Source organism: Cetorhinus maximus, chromosome 4 (genome assembly GCF_964194155.1).
Source record: "Cetorhinus maximus chromosome 4, sCetMax3.hap1.1, whole genome shotgun sequence".
Taxonomy (NCBI): domain Eukaryota; kingdom Metazoa; phylum Chordata; class Chondrichthyes; order Lamniformes; family Cetorhinidae; genus Cetorhinus; species Cetorhinus maximus.
In genome coordinates this window covers 63324642-63345155 of record NC_135882.1, presented here as the reverse complement: position 1 = coordinate 63345155, position 20514 = coordinate 63324642, and the positions used below count along the sequence as shown (strand labels likewise).

Genomic DNA, 20514 nt, shown 5'->3' with positions numbered 1-20514 from the left:
GCTTATCTGACATTCAGTATGTGATGAGCAGAAATTTCCTCCAATGAAATATTGGAAAGATGAAGCTACTGTTTTTGCTCCTCAATCCAAATTCCATCCCTAGCTTTCAACACCATCCCTCTCCCTCGCAACAGTCTGAGACTAAACCAGTCTGTTCTTATACTTGACCCCAAGATGAGCTTCCAACCACATATTCATGACATCACTAAGACCGCCTATTTCCACCTCTGTAGCATCACCTGACTTCACCTCATCTCAGCTCATCTGCTGCTGAAATCCTCATTTGTGCCTTTGTTACCTATTGACTTGACTATTCCAATGGACTCCTGGCTGATCTCCCACATTCTACCCTCCATAAATTTGTGGCTATTCAAAACTATGCTGCCCTGGTCTTAACTTTCATCAAATCCGGTTTATCAATAACCCCTGTGTTCACTGACCTACAGTGGCTCTTGTCAAGCAACGCCTTGATTTTAACATTTTCATCCTTCTTTTGCATGGCCTCACTGTTCCCTATCTCTTCCATCTCTTATAGCCCCACGACACTCCAAGACATTTGCGCTCATCAAATTTGGCGTCTTGAGTATCCATGATTTTAATCATGCACCAGTGGTGGCTGCGTCTTCAACTACCTAGGCCCTCAGCAGAGAGAGAGAAAGTGAGAGAGAGAGAGAGCACGAGAGAGCAAGGGAGCATGAGAGAGTGAGATCAAGAGTGAGAGAGCGAGAGCAAGAGTGAGAGAGAGTGAGCGACAGCGAGAGCAAAATAAAGAGGGAAAGAAATTTCGGTGAAGAGAGAGAGGAGAGACAAAAAAGTTGCATTTTTTCAAAAAGTATCCAACTTATTACATAGGAACATAGAAAATAGGAGCAGGAGTAGGTTATTCGGCTTTTGAGCCTGCTCTGCCATTCAATATGATCATGGCTGATCTTCTATCTCAACACCATACTCCTGCTCTCTCCCCATAACCCTCGACTCCTTTAGTGTCTAGAAATCTATTTCCTTCTTAAATATATTCAGTGACTTGGCCTCCACAGCCTTTTATGGTAGAGAATTCCAAAGGTTCACCACCCTCAGAATGAAGAAATTTCTCATCTCTGTCCTTAATGGTCTACCTGATAACCTGAGTCTGTGACCCCTGAGACCTAGACCCCACCCCCCGCCCCTCCACAGCCAGGGGAAACATCATCCCTGCATCCAATCTGTCCAACCTTGTCAGAATTTTATACATTTCAATGAGATCCCCTCTTATTCTTCTAAATTCCAGTGAATATAGACCTAGTTGGCCCAATCTGTCCTCATACGACAATCCTGTCATCCCTGGAATCAGTCTGGTTAACCTCTGCTGCGCTCCCCTATGGCAAGTATATCCTTTCTTAGGTAAGGAGACCAAAACTGCACACAATACTCCAGGTGAGGTCTCACCAAGGCCCTGTACAACTGAAGTCGGACATCCTTGCTCCTGTACTCAAATCCTCTCACAATGAAGGCCAACATAGCATTTGCCTTCTTAGCTGCTTGCCGCACCAGCATGGTTGCTTTCAGTGACTGGTGTACAAGGACACCCAAATCCTATTGTACATCAACATTTCCCAATCTATTATCATTAAATAAGACTCTGCTGTTATGATGTGTGCCAGGGGGATCAAATCCACGAGGGAAAATTGATCACGCAATCATAACTGCTTTGCAATTTGTATTTTATTTCGAGATGGGTGCCCTGAATTCAGAAGTGATAAGACTGCCATGACTTCAGAGATTTTTAGAAAACTAAATTACACATTTATTAACAAAGAAAAGATTTCAAGCACATACATAAAGCCTACAAATTACTACTATAATAACGCCTAAAACCTCTAATTAATCTGGCTCCCAATTACACCTCTGCTAAGGCAACAGTAAAAATAGATTTAAACAGACCCAGCCAAAGCAACACAATACCCTGGACAGTCACATTCAAAATGAGTTTTCTCAGCTTCGGTTCCTGTAGACAGCAACTTAATGCACAGATGCTGGAGGCTTTTCATATTGTTAGACCTTAGAATTCCTTCTCTGCTCTGACACACAGCCTCATCTCCTTTATGCAGGTTTCTCCTTTTTTAATGCAAATTGAATTGATCCGATATGTCTTTGGAACTTTACTCCTCTCATAATACAAATCTTTCATAGTACTAATTTTATCAGTAACCTTTGGGAAAAATAAACACACAACGACCACAACTATCTTCCTTTGTGCTAGGTATGACTCCAATCAATAGGAATCAGGTGGAAAACTCTCCACTGGTTGGAGTCATAACTAGCAAAGGAATAACAAAGGAAGATGGTTGTGGTTGTTGGAGGTTTGTCATCTCAGTTCCAGGGCATCATTGCAGGAGTTCCTCAGGGTAGTGTCCTCACCCAACCATCTTCAGCTGCTTCATCAGTGACCTTCCTTCCATCATAAGGTCAGAAGTAGGGATGTTTGCTGATGATTGCACAATGTTCAGCACCATACGCGACTCCTCAGATACTCAAGCAATCCATGTCCAAATGCAGCAAGACCTGGACAATATCCAGGCTTGGGCTGTCAAGTGGCAAGTAACATTCGCGCCATGTAAGTGCCAGGCAATGACTATCTGCAACAAGAGAGAATCTAATCATCGCCCCTTGATGTTCAATGGCATTACCATCACTGAATCCCCCACTATCAACATCCTGGGGGCTTATCATTGACCAGAAACTGAGTTGGACTAGCCATATAAATATTGCAGCTACAAGAACAGGTCAGAGGCTAGGAATCCTGCGACATGTAACTCACTTCCTGACTCCCCAAAGCCTGTCCACCATCTACAAGGCACAAGTCAGGAATGTGATGGAATACTCTCCAGTTGCCTGGATGAGTGCAGCTGCCACAACACTCAAGAAGCTTGACACCATCCAGGACAAAGCAGCCCACTTGATTGGTACCCCATCTACAAACATTCACTCCCTCCACCACCGATGCACAGTAGCAGCTGTGTGTACCATCTACAAGATGCACTGCAGGAATTCACCAAGGCTCCTTAGACATCACCTTCCAAACCCACGACCACTACCATCTAGAAGGACAAGGGCTGCAGATAGATGGGAACACCACCTGGAAGTTCCCCTCCAAGTGACTCACCATCCTGACTTGGAAATATATCGCCGTTCCTTGACTGTCGCTGGGTACCTACCGATGGACTGCAGCGGTTCAAGAAGGCAGCTCACCACCACCTTCTCGAGGGCAATAAATGTTGGCCCAGCTAGCGAAGCCCACATCCCATGAATGGATAAAAAAAAACTGTTTGGCTTTGCTTCTTCTGGCTAGATGTAACATCTTACCATCTCTTTGAAATTCAAACTAACCTAATTTATCTACAAATGCAAGTTTTCCTCACAATTCACATTCTAAAACTTCAGCCATGTTTATGTATTTAGCATTTCAAACCTAGCTGCTTGTTGATAACTCAAAGCCTCCAGGCCAGCTGTGTCAAATTCAATTTAATCCCACATACACATAGAGAAACTAATCCAAACTCCACTATTAATCTACCTTTGCAATAAATCACAATAATACTATGAGAAAATTATTATATTTTCATGACACTGCCATTCTGTTTTTCCTACCGAAGTGGATAAGCTCTTACTTATCCACGTTATAGTGCATCTGCCCTGTATTTGCCCAGTCACTCAACTTGTCTAAGTCACCTTGACGCCTCTTTACCTCCTCCTCAGCACTCACATTCCCACCCAGTTTTGTGTCATCAGCAAACTTGGAAATATTACATTTGGTCCCCTCATCCAAATCATTGATACATATTGAGAGTAGCTGGGGCCCAAGCACTGATCCCTGCGGCACCCCACTAGTCACCGCCTGCCAGTCTGAAAAAGACCCATTTATTCCTACTCTCTGTTTCCTGCCTGCTAACCAATTCTCAATCCATGCCAATAAATTACCCCCAATCCCATGTGCTTTAATTTTGCAAAACAACCTCTTACATGGGACTTCATTGAAAGTTTTCTGAAAATCCAAATAGACCACATCTACCAGTTCTCCCTTATCCATTCTGCTAGTTATGTCCTCATAAAACTTTAGTAGGTTTGCCAAACATGATTTCCCTTTCATAAATCCATGTTGACTTTGTTTAATCCTGTTGATATTTTCTAAGTGTCTTGTTATCACATCCTTTATAATAGATTCTAGCATTTTCCTATGACAGATGTTAGGATAACCGGTCTGTAATTCCCTCTTTTCTCTCTTCCTCCTTTTTAAATAGTGGGGTTACATTTTCCACCCTCCAATCTGCCAGGCTATTCCAGAGTCTATAGAATTTTGGAAGATAACAACCAACGCATCCGCTATTTCCATGGCCACCTTCTTTAATACCCTGGGATGTAGATTATCAGACCCTGGGGATTTATCAGCTTTCAGCCCCATTAATTTCTGTAGTGCTATTTTTTAGTAATACTAATTTCCTTCAATTTCTCCTTCTCACTAGACCCTTGGTTCCCTAGTATTTGTGGGAAGTTAGTTGTGTCTTCTTCCATGAAGACAGGACTAAAGTAGTTGTTTCTATTTTCTTGTTCTCCATTATAAATTCTCCCATTTCGGACTGTAAGGGACCTACATTTGTCTTCACTAATCTTTTTCTTTTTGCATACTTATAGAAGCTTTTACAGTCCACTTTTATGTTCCTTGCAAGTTTACTCTCATACTCTATTTTTCCCATCTTGATCAAACTTTGTCCTCCTTTTTTTGAATTCTAAACTGCTCCCAATCCTCAGGCTTGCTACTTTTATCTAGCAACTTTATATGACTCCGCTTTTGGATGTAATACTATCCTTAATTTCTTTTGTTAGCCATGGTCGGGCTGCTTTCCTGTGGTGTTTTTGTGACAGAAAAGAATGTACAACTATTGCAATGCCTGCATTCATTCCTTAAATATTAGTCATTGCCTATCCACCGCCATGCCTTTTAATCAAGTTCCCCAATCTATCGTAGCCAACTCAACCCTCATACCTTCGTAGTTTCCTTTGTTTAGAATTAGTTTTGGATTGGACTACTTCACTTTCCATCCTAATGAAGAATTCTATCATGTTACAGTCACTCTTTCCTCAAGGACCCTGCACAACAAGATTATTAATTAACTCCTTCTCATTGCACATCAAATCTACGACAGTCTGTTTCCTAGTTGGTTCCTCAACATACTGGTCTAAAAACCATCTCATACACACTCCAGGAATTAATCTGCCACAGTATTATTGCTAATTTGGTTCGCCCAGTCTACATTTAGATTAAAGTCACCCATGATTACTGTAGCACTCTTGTTACATGCATCTCTAATATTCTGTTTAATGCTGTTCCCTACCTTACTACTACTGTTTGGAGGCCTATAGACAACTCCCACTAATGGTTTCCACCCTTGTTGCTTCTTAGCTCCACCCAGACTGATTCTACATCCTAATTTTCTGAGCCAATATCCTTTCTTGCTATTCGCTGATGTCAACCTTTATTAACAATGCCACCCCACCTCCTTATCCTTTTTACCTGTCCTTCCTAAATATCGAATACCCTTGGATATTCAATTCCCAGCCTTGGTCACCCTGCAGCCACGTCTCTGTAATTGCAATCACATAGGACCCTTTTACATCTATTCGTGCTGTTAATTAGTCTAACTTATTGCAAATGCTCCGTGCATTCAGATACAGTGCCTTTAGACTTGTCTTTTTAACATTTTTACCTATTTTTTTGCACTATGTCCCTTGTTTCCTCTGCCTTCCACTTTTGCTTTCTACTTTTCCATCTTTCATTGCCATCTTTGTTTCTCTCTCGTGTCTCCTCACTCAGGTTCCCATCACCTTGCCACTCTAGTTTAAACTCTCTCCTTTAGCTGTTAAAAATTTATTTACACTTGATTGAACAAACTCCAACTTATTCTGCTGTTTAGTGGGTATTGTCCACCTAAGTACTGCAACTTCATGCTGTTGTGTGTGTTTCAATGTCAAGTCTCTCGGAAGCAGGGCAACTCAGACAGCAAATTCCTGGTTTCCACGTGTAACTGCATGTGCAAATGCCTAAAGTTGCTGCCCAATTTACTCCTTAATAATGAGTGCTGATAATCTCACCATTCTTTCTCCACAAAATCTGCATTCTAGTCTTTGCTTAAGAATAGAAATTGATGAACACGTTATGATTCCTTATATCATTACATCCTTCCAACAATTTTTTTAATTCTTTCACGGGATGTGGACTTCGCTGGCTAGGCCAACAGTTATTGACCATTCCTAATTGCCCTTGAGAAGGTGGTAGTGAACTGCCTTGAACCGCTCCAGTCCATGTGGTGTAGGTACACCCACAGTTCTGTTAGGAAGGGAGTTCCAGGATTTTGACCCAGCGACAGTGAAGGAATGGTGATATATTTCCAAGTCAGGACGCTGTGTGGAGAACTTGCAGCATATGGTGTTCCCATGCATCTGCTGCCCTCACATTTCTTGGTGTTAGAGGTTGTGAGTTTGGGCGGTGCAGTCGAAGAAGCCTTGGTGAGTTCCTGCAGTGCATCTTGTAGATTGTGCGCACTGCTACCACTGTGTGTCGGGGGTGGTGAGGGTGAATGTTTAAGTTGGTGGATGGAGTGCCAATCAAGTGGGCTCCTTTGTCCTAGGTGGTGTCGAGCTTCTTGAATGTTGTTTGAGCTGCATTCCTACAGGCACATGGGGAGTATTCCATCGCACTCCTAACTTGTGGTTTGTAGATGATGGGCAAGCTTTAGGGAGTCAGGAGGTGAGTTACTCTCTGCAGAATTCTCAGCCTCTGACTTGTTCTTGCAGCCACTGTGTTTATGTGGCTGGTTCAGTTCAGTTTTAGGATGTTGATAGTGGGGGATTCAACGATGGTAATGTCATTGAATGTCAAGGGGGGTACGGTACTGAACATTGTGCAATCGCCAGCGAACATCCCCACTTCTGACCTTATGATGGAGGAAACATCATTCATGAAGCAGCTGAAGATGGACCTCAGACACTGCCCTGAGGAACTCCTGCAGTGATGTCCTGGGATTAAGATGATTGACGTCTAACAATAGCAACCATTTTTCTTTGTGTTAGGTATGACTCCAACCAGCGGAGAGTTTTCCTGCTTATTCCTATTGACTCCAGTCAAACGCTGCCTTGATGTCAAGGGTAGTCACTCTCACCTCACCTCTGGAGTTCAGCTCTTTTGTCCATGTTTGGACCAAGCCGTAATGAGGCTAAGAGGCCCTGGTGGAACTCAAATTGAGTGTCAGTGAGCAGGGTGTTGCTGTATAAGTGCCGCTTGGTAAACACTATCAACAACCCCTGTAATCACTCTGCTGATGATCAAAAGTAGGCTGATGGGGCGGTAATTGGCCAGGTTGGGTTTGTCCTGCTTTTTGCATGCCTGTCATACCTGGGCAATTTTCCACATTGTTGGGTACTTAAGATTCTTCTTCCCTCAATCCTAAACTTTCTGTAGTCTACACTGTTTGACTGCCCGATAGCATTCGGTTACAATGGCTTCAATGCCTGTAGGTGTCCGTGTCTCTGTTTTATCTCTTGCTGCAGAAAGAGAAGGTGGGATTTCTTTAACCATTTTTCAACAAAGATGGCACAGATATAGGGATTCCATTATGTTTTAGGCAAAAGCTTGGTTAAAAAAAAGAGTATTTTCTCTTGGTAATCCCATGTTGGGTGCCAGACTATTCAGCTTGGGATAACAAGTTGTTTTGCACAGGCCCCAAACACTGGTTAGCTTTTGAGCTAAATGTGGCCATTCAGGACAGCATCTAACACCTTAGTGTTGAACTCTGTTGGTCAGTGGCAAAGTAAAACGTCAAGACACAGACACTAGTGTTGCAAAAACATTTACTGTCATGATTCATATGTTTTAGGTGTATAACTTTTAGCTTAGAAATTGAGGTTTTTAAATGTATTAATGAGAGCACTGGTTTGGGAAGCTGGTAAACATACTGAAAGGATAACCTATGTTTATTCCATAAGGTCAGAGTTGGAAGTGGGAAAACATTAAACAATGGGTGGCCCTTTCCTGAGTTTCTTGGTGGAGACAAGCTGTTTACAGTTGTCTTCATAGGGGGTTTAAATTGTTCATATGGTTTCCCAGAACAAAAGGACAGGCTTGGGAATTGGATATAATTAGTTTAAATCTCTATCTGGGACATCCCAGGTGTTGCCGTGGGGATAGATTGCAGGGAGGTTTTTTTTTGTTTTGGGTTTATCTGTGTGATTTCTGACAGAAACAAGCAGTTGGAGTTTGGATCAGCATGGGATCAGCTTTGAGGAGCAGAAAGTGTGTCTGCCAGGAGCTGTAGGCCAGATGCAAGGGCTATCAGTCCTTGTTGTCTGATTTTGGAGTCACTGAATAAAAAAGCAGTGAGGCCCATGCTTGAGCTGGGGTATCCACAACCATGAGCTGCTTAAGAAGAGTCAGAGGGTCGCCTAACCAGGTTGCTATTGGAAGGAACCCAAGAAATCCCTCAGAGAATAACAGGAACACTGAGGAGAATCAAAGTGAGTTCCTGAGAGCTGTAGCACACCTCGGTTTTGTCCCAGAAGAAGTTAAGGAATCCTCAGATCCTGTAAATTATAGGGGAACTCTTGGTTGGTAATAAAAGTAGAATGGGAAGTAGTCTGTTGAGATTTTTTGGGTCTAAAATATGTGTTTACGAAATATACAGTATGAAATTAGTAGTGCTTGCTTTGTTTAATTCTTGTACAGTAAAAGCTTTTGTTTAAAACATGAAACCTTATGGCATAATTCATTCAGTTAATAACTGAGTTTTAATTTCTTTTTGAAAGTTACTGGTCGCCCTTGAGATCATAAGACTAGGAGGCCAGTCCAAGCAAGAGAAAAACGGTGAAGGAGAAGCAATATACATATTGTTGGTAAGACAGATCAAGTGAAAACTGTCATCCTGTATTACGTAACTCCCTTAGTGAACATATTTGTTATTTTTGCATTGGTATGTGAACTGAAGTTAAACTGATTACTCCAAGTGATTTTCATCTTACTCGGTTGTCTCTACGATTTGCCTGTGATTAGGTTTTATAGGATGGAGTCGGGACGCTGCCTCCTGAAGCAGTCCGGAGGCAGTTGGATGCCGAAGCGGGCAGGTTAGAAGGTTCTCCTCCGTTCACTGGGACATCAGCCTAGTTCTGTACATAAGTGTTAGGCACCCTAGCCCTCACGCCTCACAGCTCACCCACCCCTCCATTTCAACAGCTCCTATGCCCACTCACCCAGTATCCACAATGGACAGAATTCATGAGCCCTATAACTTAGCATACACTATTACATTATGACAAATGAAGTTGGCAAGACCTTTTGAACTTAACTGTCACAAGGTTCCTAACTCCAGACTGTTGACCCTCCAGTCTCAGGAACCTGTTTGCTATCCTTAATTGGACAGTGAGTGTGTTGGCTTGGTAACGAAAAATCGTGTCAGGCTCCATTTCCAACACAGTGTGAAACCATGACCTGGAAGTTCTCCCAACGTTCAGTTCTCGACCCCAGAAGAAAAATCCAGCCCATGATGCCAAGCCACCATCCCTTCATTTGAATAGTTTCGCCTTTATTTGTGTGGATGCTTTCAATATCTGGCAGAAGTGATTCTGGAAAGCCAAAACTGATGCAGGGATCTGGAATGATTAGTCTCCACCCAATTTACTGCCCCTGTCCCAGTACAACTGCTAAAACAACAGAAATCAAGTTTAAAATCCTCCCCACAAGCTAATACAATGAAAATTCTTGCCTAGCAATTGAAATGTAATCAGAACCATCTGAAAGTAAAACTAGACCCCTGATTTTAACTGCAGGCCAGTTTTCAGCAGGTGAGTTTTCTTAACAATTCAAAACTCCCTCGCTGCCTCCAAAAACTGGCTTAAGTATTTTAATTCCCGGGCCTATTTAATCTTACTGGTCGATTTCCCAACTGATTTACTGACCCTGCTGGAGACCACAGCTCCCACCCTGCCCCTCATCAGCCATTGCCAGGCCACAATTTTAGTCAACTAGCCAAAGGCCAACTTGAAGTGAGAATACATCTTGTTAAGCAGGTTGCATTGCCTTCTAAGGGATTGTGCAGTTGGAATGGCACAGCAAGAAACTGAATTAGCATATGTTGTGGGCAAATCCCCAAGTACACCAAGTATGGGAATAGATTACTGGGTTCATCAACCCTAAGAGCACCACTCCTGAACCTGCATTTAGTCCAGGAAGTGCTTCAATCACCTCTCAACACACATGACAACAGTACTTCCTCCCCCCACCACTTTCAACAATTCCTTACTCTTCATCACACACTCCACCATCCAGCACAAGGCCACACTAGAACATTTCTCATTCTTATTACATTCACTCACTTATTCCTTGCTTTCTTCACAGCAACCGCTAGCCTCATTCTCCTCAAACCTCCTAGCCTTTGCACAAAAACTCTTTTGGTCATGGTTCTCTCACCCTATGCTACACATACATGCTCCAAAATCAACACCTATTCATTATAGTTCCCTCTTTGTCTCTCCCTCAGCATCCCACATAACAAGCAGAAGACCCACATTCATGTTTTCGTTTGCCTGAGGCACTCAGTAACTTTATCTCTCTACAGGACAAGACAATGCACAACAAGGAGCAAGACTCAAGGAGGACCCCAGCCTCATGGGACTACTGGAATTGCAGCAGCAAGCGCATAAGATCAGTTGTCCTTCAAGAGCTGTCAGGAGAGGACAAGTCAAAGCTGTGGGCTTCTGTGAACAAGATCTTTGACAATTACTGGACCTCTTAATGTTGTTTGAGAAATGCACCATTTGACTACCTGGAGCTGCACTGTGAAGCATGCCATCTGCTTTGGTCCAGCCTGTCATTGTCAGCCTAACTCTTAACCCTCCCCTCTTCCTCTAGTTCCTTCTCAACAGCCAGGGCAAGAAAGGCACCTCAAAGGAGATGAATCCTTCTGAGGAAGCATCATTACACACTTCATCACGCTCAAGCACCAGAACGGAGGCTGATACCCCGACTGGGTTAAAAAGTGAGGTAGAGGGATCTACTAGTGAACAGCAACAAGTACTGGCAGCAGGGGAAGCCAGAAGGCTCTAGGCCTCTCCCAGCTATGATGAGGGGAGAGAGGTATACGGTCATCAGGGGCATAGCATTGAGAAGAAAACTGCTCGATTCACACAAGCGGTTGTATCAGATAATACCATTGCCTGGATAACGGGTATAACGGGGTCTGTCACCCCCATTTTATCAATTGAGCTTTCCTTTTTATTCTGTTTTTATTGCAATTATTCATGGTACAGAATATTCTCTTATCAATGAATGATAGCTATTTTCTACACAATTGCTGTCATTAGACTCATTTCTGTTAGATAACTAAGTTTATACATACTTCAGGCCAGGGCTTCTCAAGCTGTGGGTTACGGCCCCAAGTGGGGTCGTGAACTCTGAGGCAGTAATGGCTGCCGTGAATTGTGGACTGATAACTGACAGCTGTGAGGCCCCTTCACAAACTCACTTTTTTTTTGTTGGTGGGCGTGGCCTAATGGACTGCCCTCTAAGGCCCAATGGCGACTGCTGCAAAAAAGCCTGTGAATAGATAACTGTTTGACCTTTTTTTTTGAGAAACGCTGCCTCTTTAGGGGGGACGAAGGAAGGGATAAAGGAGGGGGATGAAGGAAGGGGGTGAAAGAGGGAGGGGCAAGGGGTGGGGAAGGAGGGGGCGACAACAGACGGAGTGGGGGACGAAGGAGGGAGTGGGGGACGACGGAGGGAGTGGGGGACGAAGGAGGGAGGGGGGGACGAAGGAGGGAGGGGGGGACGAAGGAGGGAGGGGGGGACGAAGGAGGGAGGGGGGGACGAAGGAGGGAGGGGGGGACGAAGGAGGGAGGGGGGGACGAAGGAGGGAGGGGGGGACGAAGGAGGGAGGGGGGGACGAAGGAGGGAGGGGGGGACAAAGGAGGGAGGGGGGGACGAAGGAGGGGGGGGGACAAAGGAGGGAGGGGGGGGACAAAGGAGGGAGGGGGGGACGAAGGAGGAAGGGGGTCAAAGGAAGGAGGGAGGGGGGTACAAAGGAGGGAGGGTGGTACGAAGGAAGGGAGTGCGAGGGAGGGGGGCGAAGGAGAGAGTGGGTGAGAAGGAGGGGGGCGAAGGGGAAGATGAAGGAGGGGGAGATGAAGGAGGGGGAGATGAAGGCGGGGGTGGTGGGGGAGATGAAGGTGGGGGTTGGGGGGGAGATGAAGGTGGGGGTTGGGGGGGAGATGAAGGCGGGGGTGGTGGGGGAGATGAAGGTTGGGATGGTGGGGGAGATGAAGGCGGGGGTGGGGGGGGAGATGAAGGCGGGGGTGGTGGGGGAGATGAAGGCGGGGGTGGTGGGGGAGATGAAGGCGGGGGTGGGGGGGGAGATGAAGGTTGGGGTGGTGGGGGAGATGAAGGCGGGGGTGGTGGGGGAGATGAAGGCGGGGGTGGTGGGGGAGATGAAGGTTGGGGTGGTGGGGGAGATGAAGGCGGGGGTGGTGGGGGAGATGAAGGCAGGGGAGAGGGAGATTGGGCAGACGCAACTCCCCACCTCCATTCAACAACACTTGTAACCAACCACCCCACCTCCTGCACACCCCCCTCCACATGAACTCTGGGGCATTAAAATGGGCTCACACTGGGAAACGGTTTGGGAAGCACTGTTCTCGGAAATAACTGAACTATATAAATGATGACAACGTTTTAAGGTTTGAACAACTGGCATGCTTAGACAGTTCTTACACTTTACTTATAACTTGATTTCCAAGAACTGTACTGATCTCTGAAGCATATTGACTCACCCACCTTGAGGAGGAGTAAGTGGCTTCCCTTGTTCTTGACACCAGCCCACTGGGTGGATGTATGGGCTACTAGCATCACACCTATCAAACAGGTAATTACTATGTTAATAAATGGAAACATGAAACAATTTTTTAAAACAGCTAACCTACAAAAATGGTACAGAAAACCAGAATTTAGTGTGTAGTTCAGGCCAGGTCTGTTCTAAACTAGACACAAAACTTTGTTAGAAGTGAATTGGGGCAGATGATGCGCTCACTCCCCAAGGTGATGCATGTATGCAGACAATCAGAGCCGAAGCTGCCTTTACAGTAATACTGCCATTCATACCAGGGTTGCAACTGACTTAAGTTAAACTTATTGAAAAGAGTACAAAGTTTCCTGCATGTCATATGAAACTGAGAAATGAGTGAACTCACATGTTTTGAACGGTCATGAGCTTTGACTGAAACATTTGCCCCAATTTGAACTTATGGCAATTTTAGGCAAGCGGGGCACAGTGTTGCTGGGTGTCCGCAATGGACTATCTGGCTGGAAACCTGCAATGGCTCCCACCTGAAGGTGGCAGGAATGATATTAGGGCTTATAGGTGGGAGGCTGCCTCAGACACAGGCCTTGCGCAGATGCAAGGGAACAGCCTCAGGATTAAGGGCTGGAATTTTATGCCCTCACCAGGGGAGATTGGCTGGCAGTGAAGGTGTTAAACTTTTGCCATAGCAGCAGTGCCGTGTCCATCACCTACGTGCTTCTGCTAGGATTTTATCCATAGCAGGGGAGGTGCAGGCGGTCCGCTCACCCTTGGGCCAATTTAAGGTCCTTAAGTGGCCAATTAATGACAAACCCTTTGTTAACGGTGTGTTGATTGCATTATTAAGATTTAGGATATAGGTAATGGGCATTGACTGATTAAGTACCTTGAGCACATATAAAGGGAGACTTGGCTTTCCGCAACTGATGGGCTCTGCCGGAGCTGGATGCATCATCAGCCCGGGAACAGCATTTTAATTTGACTATGTAAATTCCTTTTACGTTTTGTTTTAGTATTAGTGCCCCTTTAAGAGGCTGTCACTACTGCCCCCAATAATTTGTTATTTTATTGATTTTTGGTTCTATTAAAAGAGCATATAAAGAGAGATTTGGCCTTCCGCGACCAGTGGGCACTGCAGGGGCTGGAGTACATCTACAGCCCTGGAAACATTATTCTAATTTAAAGTTTCTTTTTAAGTTTTGTTCTTTTTTGTTACAGTGCCCCTTTAAGGAGCCGTTAATTAGTTAACTTGATTGAGAGTTCATTCATTAATTTTACTTTGTATACTCAAATGCGTATAAAGAGAAACCTATGGGGAGATGGTGGTGTAAGTGGCAGTGTTGCTGGATTGGTAACCAACAGGCCCAGGCTGGAGACCTGGAGACATGGATTCGGATCCCACTACCGCATTTGGTGGAATTTGAATTCATTTTTTGCTGCTTTAATGCGCTGTTAGTTTATTTAATAATTTTATAGGCATACGCAAAGGAGTATAAAGAGAGATTTCTTCCTTTCAAATCAGATGTTAAACTGAGGCCCCATCTGCCTGTTCGGGTGATTATAAAAGATCCATTGCATTAATTCGAAGAAGAGCAGGGGAGTTACCCCAGTGTCCTGGCCAATATTTATATTACTCCTTTGAAAGGGTAGATCATTTGTTTCAAAAACAGAAAATACTGGAAAAACTTAGCATATCTAACAGCACCTGTGGAGAGAAAAACAGAGGGGAGAATTTTCTCCCTGTCGGGCGGGCCGTTCGGGAGTGGGCATGAGTGGGTGCAGAGCCGATCGTCGCCCACAATCGGCTGTGCGCCACCATTTAACGTAGGCAGGCCAATTAAGGCCCAACCAGCGTGACGCACGCCTGGTAGCGCTCAGCGCTACCTGTGCAGGTGGGGGAAGGAGGGAGAGGCGGGGCCTGTGCTCTTTCACACATGCGCACGGAGCTGCCTCAGGGAGATTCAGAACATACTGAGAATCTTTAATAAATAAAGTTAAAAATAATTTACACATGTCCCCTCATGTGACAGTGTCGCATGAGCTGGGACGTGTTTATGAAATGTGAAAAACATATTTATTAATTTAATAAACCTTTCATGAAACCTCATCCCGCCCGTGGATGAGGATTCATGAAAAACGCGAAGGCCGCTTGGGCTCATCGCCTGCCCTTCCACCGTAAGGTTGGACGGGGAGCCCTGTCAATTATCTCAATCGGTTTTTAATTGGCCTTAACAGGCCTTTGACAGTTCGGTGGGCGCACACTGAAGAGAAAATTCTGCCCAGAGTTAATGTTTCGAGTCCACATGACACTTCTTCAGAACTAAATAAAAGTAAAAATGTGATCAAATTTATAATGTTTAAGGGGAGTGGAGCAAGTGAAGCTGGATAGAAGGCCAGCAATAGGAGGGGACAAAGGAGAGATTGACAAAGATGTCATGAACAAAAGGACAAAGGGAGTGTTAATGGTAGTGGTAAGGGCTAAAGGAGGTGCTGATAGTGGCATAAAGGTAAGAACAACATGAACAGGTGACAGATGGCTCTTGTGGAGGTAGGGTTGGGGGAGGGGGTGGTGATGGGGATAAAGATCGAAAATAGGATAAAAGGTGGGGATAAAACAATGAATAAATGAATAAAAATTAAATAAAAATAAAAATGTGGATAAAAAAATAAAAAATTAAAATTAAAAAATTAAAAATGAATATTGAAAAAAGGGATTTTTAAAAAATGGATAAAAATGGATGTGATGATAAGAGTACAGAGTACATGGTCTGAAGTTGTTGAACTCAATGTTAAGTCCGGAAGACTGTAAAGTGCCTATTTGGAGATGAGGTGCTGTTCCTCCAGCTTGCGTTGGGCTTCACTGGAACAATGCAGCAGGCCAAAGATGGACATGTGGGCATGAGAGCAGGGTGGCGTGTTGAAATGGCAAGCAACAGAAAGATCTGGGTCATGCTTGCAGCCAGACCAAAGGTGTTCCGCAAAGCGGTCACCCAGTCTGTATTTGGTCTCTCCAATGTAGAGGAGACCGCATTGGGAGCAGCGAATGCAGTAGACCAAATTGAAGGAAGTGCAAGTGAAGCGCTGCTTCACCTGAAAGGAGTGTTTGGGCCCTTGGATGATGAGGAGGGGGGAGGTATAGGTGTTGCATCCTCTACGATTGCATGGGAAGGTGCCGTGGGAGGGGAAGAGGTGTTGGGGGTGATTGAAGAGTGGACCAGGGTGTCCGGGAGGGAACGATCCCTGCAGAATGCTGCCAGAGGGGGTGAAGGGAAGATGTGTTTGGTGGTGGCATCATGCTGGAGTTGGCAGAAATAGCGGAGGATGATCCTTTGAATGTGAAGGTTGGTGGGATGAAAAGTGAGGACAACGGGGATGCTATCATGGTTCTGGGAGGGAGAGGAAGGTGTGAGGGCAGAGGCGCAGGAGATGGGTCGGACACGGTTGATGGACCTGTCAACCACAGTGGGTGGGGAATCTTGGTTAAGGAAGAAGTGTCAGAAGTGCCGTATTGGAAGGTAGTATCATCGGAACAGATGCGACGGAGGCAGAGGAACTGAGAGAATGGGATGGAGTCCTTACAGGAAGCAGGGTATGAAGAGCTGTAATCGAGGTAGCTGTGGGAGTCAGTGAGCTTGTAATGAATATTGGTGGACAGTCTATCACTAGGAATTGAGACAGAGGTCAAGGGAGGGAAGGGAAGTGTCGGAGATGGACCATGTGAAGGTGAAAGAGGGGTGAAAATTGGAAGCAAAATTGATAAATTTTTCCAGGTCCAGATGAGAGCATGAAGCAGCACCGAAACAGTCATCGATGTATCGAAGAAAAGAGTTGTGGGAGGGGACTTGAGTAGGACTGGAACAAGAAATGTTCCACACACCCAAGAAAGAGACAGGCATAACTGGGGCCCATGTGGGTACCCATAGCCACACCTTTTATTTGGATGAAGTGAGGCAAGTTTAAGGAGAAATTGTTCAGTGAGAGAACGAGTTCAGCCAGACAGAGGAGAGTGGTGGTGGATGTGGATTGTTTGGGCCTCTGTTCAAGATTGATCATTTGTTTATTGCCCATTGATTCTTTCAAAACAGTATAAAGACAGACTTCTGGACACTGGATGTTAGTTAGGAAAGAGGCAGACAAAGATAATGTTGCATTCTGTAAATAAATCTAGTATTAAGTAAAAGGTTGGCATATGGTTTCCTACTTCACCATCTGACTTAAGAATGGTGGCCTTTTTGCAGTCTAATTGGGGCAAGGTTTCCCCCCTGTTCGAACACCTGTCCCCCCCAAAGTTGTCCCTCCCATGTTCCACCTGCCAACCTCCTCCCCCAGCCTGACAAACCCAGCCCCCGACCCCTCCTGCTGGTGCCTGCCAGCCAGGCCCTGGTGAAACCCTGGACTTAAATATCCAGATCTATGTTTCTTTTTCATTGGGGACTGCCTGCAGTCCCATCAGTGGCCACTGCTGCAACTAGACAGCTGCCAACCCTTAGGCCAGCCAGCTGCTCTCAGAGTCAGATCTTTCTCCCAAATGGGTCGGAAGTCCTTCAGCCCAACAATCAGTAAATGGCTGGGGGTGGTGACCTGGGCAAGCAGAGGCAGGCAAAGCCCCGAATGTTAAGCGAGGGAGGGTGGGTGAGACCTCCACTTTCATGTAAAAGTTGCAGCAAAGTTTACCACTGGAGAGCAAGAGAGAAGGTTTAGGGAAGGACAGGAACATGAGGCTTCAACTCAAACACCATTTTTACCCAAGCCTGCACTGTCGACTACAAAAATATTTTCTCAGCTGTGCTGTTAAGAAAGAATCTTACAAGCTGCCTTAACAACAATTTTTGGTAAAGACATCACTCTTCTTCTTGTCTTCATTACCATGCCTACCTCTGATATCTCTGTGCTGTGTTGATGTAATTTCTGAAGGGTAGGTGTATGGTTGGGCTGCCTGGGACAAATGTGCCCCTTGTCTCAGAGCTTCCAAATCCCAGCAGGACTCTTCAGATGGCTGCACTGGTATATGGACAGCCAGGTTCTGTAGTCTTCCATAGAAATAAACAAACATCTGAGAAGGCTGATTAGAAAGATGATGAGAATAGATTCCAGCTACACCCCGTGTTGTGGGCCCTGAATTCAAGGAGCCATTTAGGAGGACTGACCTGATCTTAACAGGTAGTTCCTGCAGGCCCCAAGAAATATCTTTCTGAAGCTCTGGGAAACTGCTCTTCAGTATTCTTTCCAAACAATTCCACAGGACCCAAAGCCAGTGGTCAAAGCATGAACTGACAAATCTAGAGGCCTCTTGTGTCAGGGAAATTGGTACTAGATTGTCCTCATATCATGTGTTTATTGGGTAGTGCTGCATTGTGTAGAACTCTCCTCCAATATTGGCTCTGAGGATGGCTCTGGATTGCTTCATGACCCTGTCAACTATCTTAAGTCCTCCTAAACAGCCCCACTGCCCTTGGCCATATTCTTTTTTGAGCAGGACACAGAAAAGAGTCTGCAGGCTGTAGGAGTCAGGGGCTGACTTCTGCACATCTTTCACTCCCTACTTTTGGATCCCACTTACACCTCTGACTCCTCTGGTACAATTGAAGGCAATGAATTAAGGAGTTACACATATAAAAACACTGCAAGGAATGGTCAGGAGAGGCAGGGACTGCTCACGAAGGTCAGTAAACTTCATGGGCAGGATCTTCTGCTCGGCGTGCATACGTAAAATGACGCGCGGTGACGTCGGGCGCGTCCCGATGTCACCGCGCATAATTCCAGTCTTCAGTTCGGCAGGCACGCACCAGAGTCGACTGCACACCCGCCGAACTGTCAAAGGCCTATTAAGACCATTAATCGCCTAACTGAAGTAGTTGTCAGGGCTGCCCGGCCAACCTTAAGGTTGCCCGGCAGGTGAAGCGCCAGGCGGCCTTCGCGTTTTTCATGGAACCTCATCCATAGGCGGGATGAGGTTTCATGAAGGGTTTATAACTTTAATAAAAATTATTAAAATTAATTGACATGTCCCAGCTCATGTGACACGGTCACATGGGGGGACATGTCTAAATAATTTTTTATTCTTTTTTTCAAGTTTTCATAATCAAATTAATCTCCCTGAGGCAGCTCCGTGCCTCAGGGAGATTTCTGTGCTCTTTCGCACATGTGCGCGAAAGAGCGCAGGCCCCGACTCTCCCTCCTCCCTCCGCCCGCACAGGTAGTGCTGAGCACTTCTGAGTGCACATCATGCTGGGTGGGCCTTAATTGACCCGCCCACATAAAATGGCAGCATGCAGCCGATTGCAGGCAGCAAGCGCCTGCTCCCGCCCAACCCACCCGACGGGAGAAAATTCTCCCCCATGTATTGCAAAATATACCTGGACTTCAACAAGGTGGCACAGCCATCTTCCTCCACAAAATATATACTTTATTCTTGGTGGATCCTGAGCCCAAACATGCTACTTTTCTCATTCTGTAGGTTCACTGCATGGGATTACATAGGATATATGGCACAGAAACAGATCAATCAGCTCAACCAATCCATCCTGGCATTTATGCTGCACTTGAGCCTCCTGCCATCTTTTCTCATCTTAATCTATCATTACAACCATCTATTCCTTTCTCCCTAAAATGTTTATCCAGTTTTCCCTTAATGCATCGATACAATTCGCTTCAACCATTCCCTGTGTTAGGGAGTTCTGCATTCTTACCACTCTTTGGGAAAAAAGTTTCTTCTGAATTCCCTATTGTATTTCTTGGTGACTATCATGTATTAATGGCCCATGGTCGCACTGTTCTCCATAAGTCACCTGTGCCATAATTTTTAGTGATTGGTATATGTGTACTCTGAGATCCTTATGTTCCTCTGCCCTACAGAGTCTTGAATTTTCCAAATATTAAGTGACGTCCCTATTCTTCCTACCAAAATGTGCTACCTCACGGGCAGAATTTTGCCCTTGGCGTACGGGATTGGCAGGGCGGGTAGGGCAATCGGGAAGCTGACCGCTGCCCACGATCGGGCCCGGAAAGCAATTTCATGCTGGCGGGCCCAATTAAGGCCCGCCCAGCGTGAAGCGCGAGCGGCAGCACTCAGCGCTGCCTGTGCAGGCAGTGGTGGGGGGGGGGGGGGGAGAGGAGGAGGAGTGCGAGCCGGGCGAGGTGCCACCTTCACGCAAGCACGCGAGTGTGCGCTACATAATCTCCCTGAGGCACAGAGCTGCCTCAGGGAGATGAACTGATTTTTAAAAAGAATTAAAGATTTTATAAATGTTATGAAACATGTCACCTCATGTGACTCTGTCGCATGAGCAGGGACATGTTATTAGTGAAAAAATAAAGTTTTATTTGTTTTTTATTTGCTTTTGGAAACCTCAATCCGCCTGTGGATGAGGTTTCCAAAAAAGTGCAAAGGTCGCTTGGCCTTTACGCCTACCCGCCAACCGTAAGGTTGGACGGGCAGCAAAAAATTAATTTTAATTAACTTTTTAATGGCCTTAATAGGCCTTTTAATTGTCAGCAGGCGCACTGCCGACTCCGGCGCATACCTGCCAACCGAAATATCGGGCATTATTTTACGCTTGGTCGGGTTGGGCGCGCACCCACCAGCCGAGCAAAAGATATTACCCCACATTTATCTGTGTTGAACTTAATTTACCAATTATTTTCC

At 45.4% G+C, this 20514-nt stretch overlaps 1 protein-coding gene across 2 annotated transcripts in view; it reads right to left on the bottom strand.

Moving 5' to 3' along the window:
• LOC144679644 (lethal(3)malignant brain tumor-like protein 4) overlaps positions 1 to 20514 on the bottom strand; it is a 392935-nt gene that overhangs the window by 258587 nt on the left and 113834 nt on the right. For both annotated transcript variants that reach the window (XM_078540227.1, XM_078540226.1), the window contains exon 14: positions 12848 to 12924. In XM_078540227.1, the coding sequence (XP_078396353.1) occupies positions 12848 to 12924 (77 nt within the window). The remainder of the gene's footprint in view (positions 1 to 12847; positions 12925 to 20514) is intronic.